The sequence below is a fragment of the Acomys minous genome (genome assembly GCF_964271855.1).
Source record: "Acomys minous genome assembly, chromosome: 2".
NCBI classification, from domain to species: domain Eukaryota; kingdom Metazoa; phylum Chordata; class Mammalia; order Rodentia; family Muridae; genus Acomys; species Acomys minous.
Window position 1 is genome coordinate 45,719,510 of NC_140484.1, and position 1,737 is coordinate 45,721,246.

A 1,737-nucleotide genomic window follows, 5' to 3' on the forward strand; every position below is an offset into this window, starting at 1 on the left:
TCCCTAAGTGTCTCTGGCCTGTGCACTAGTCTGGCCTGTTCGCTGATCCTTTTCCAGATCCACTTGTGATCGAGCTCGGTCTGAACCTGCTGCCCTTCTTGTCCTTGCTGCTGTCTGTCTCTCATGTGCAAGGGCCAGTCTCCTACTCCCATCAAGGGTTGACTAGAAACACAATAATCCAGGTGGAGACCCCAAGTCTGCTTCCTGAATTCCAGGCCCAGGATGGCTCTACCCAGTCTATCTCAAGGTTAATCTCAGGGAGTATCCATGGTGTGTCCAAAGGAAAAGCCCACCAAGACTTCTTTCACATGTGACAAAGCTTACAATACTCACACTCAACTACTTTCAATAAAATGTATCATCTAATTTTTTAAATTAGCTCAGCAAAGTTTTCATTTTCACAACAACTTTCCTAAAAGCATTATGAACCTCTTTATTCCTTAAGCTGTAGACAATTGGGTTCAACATGGGAACTACTATGGTATAGAACACAGATGCCATTTGGTCATTGTCCATGGAGTGACTAGAACTGGGCTGTAAATACATGAAAATTACAGTTCCATAGAATATGGTCACAGCAGTGAGATGGGATGCACAAGTAGAGAAAGCTTTCTTCCGTCCATCTGCTGAACGCATCCTCAGGATAGCAATGAATATGAATGCATAGGAGGTCAAGATAACCATCAGAGCAAAGAAGACATTGAACGAAGCTAAAATAAATAGTACAACCTCATTCACATAGATATCAGAGCAGGAAAGTGCCAATATTGGAGGGATATCACAGAAAAAGTGATGAATCACATTAGCAGAGCAGAAGGAGAGGGAGAAGGTGAACCCAGTATGGACAGCAGACTCAAACAAGCCCCAAGAATAACAGCCAATCACCATGTGGGCACACACACTAGCAGTCATGGTAGTAGTGTAATGTAAGGGCTTGCACACTGCAGCATACCTATCAAAAGCCATGACAGCAAGTAAGAAACAGTCAACACTGGCAAAAGCCACAAAAATGAACATTTGAGCAACACATCCCTCATAGGAGATAACTTTATCCCCTGTGAGAAGCCCAGCCATCACTTTTGGAGTCACAGCTGAGGAGTAAACACAGTCTGCCAGAGAGAGGTTACTGAGGAAAAGATACATGGGGGTGTGGAGACGAGAGTCCAGCCATATCAACACAATCATCCCTAGGTTCCCCATCAGTGTGATGAGATAGATGAGCGTGAATGTTATGAACAGGGGGACTTCCAGCTCTGGGTTGTCAGTCAGTCCTAAAAGTTTAAATTTAGTAAGCTTAGTGCTATTCTCCAAGTGTGACATTTTGAAAAATTGTGCTTCACCTGTCAAAACAAATAAGACAAGGTAACATATTGTTGACGTATAAGAATTGATGCCAGAACATTCTTGTTACTCAAATGACATTATGTGTATGTTTTTAGTACTACCTCAGCATTCTCAATAACTGTGAGACTGACATAATCTTACCTTTCCTTACAATGCAATCGCTAAAACCCTCTACATATTGTCTGTACGTTGCCAACACCACCCAGATATTTCAAATAACAACTCAGGTGTCTTCAAAATATCAATCACAGAAAATAATGAATACTAATACATTTAATCTTGCTGTCTTATTGTATAATTGCCTGAGAACAGTGGTGTATCAGTGTGTTTTTATATGCACCATGATGAGAGATGAGACATTCATCCATGCAGCTGGATCCATTTTAACTATAA

The 1,737-nt window shown here is 41.5% G+C and overlaps 1 protein-coding gene across 1 annotated transcript; it reads right to left on the bottom strand.

Annotated features, from left to right (window-relative positions):
* Positions 1–375: 375 nt before the first annotated feature.
* LOC311609420 (olfactory receptor 5B2-like) lies at positions 376–1,320 on the bottom strand (the record flags this gene model as incomplete). Its single annotated transcript, XM_084802510.1, has 1 exon — positions 376–1,320. One exon carries the CDS (start codon positions 1,318–1,320, stop codon positions 376–378), a length of 945 nt encoding a protein of 314 aa, XP_084658636.1.
* Between the last annotated feature and the right edge of the window lie 417 nt (positions 1,321–1,737).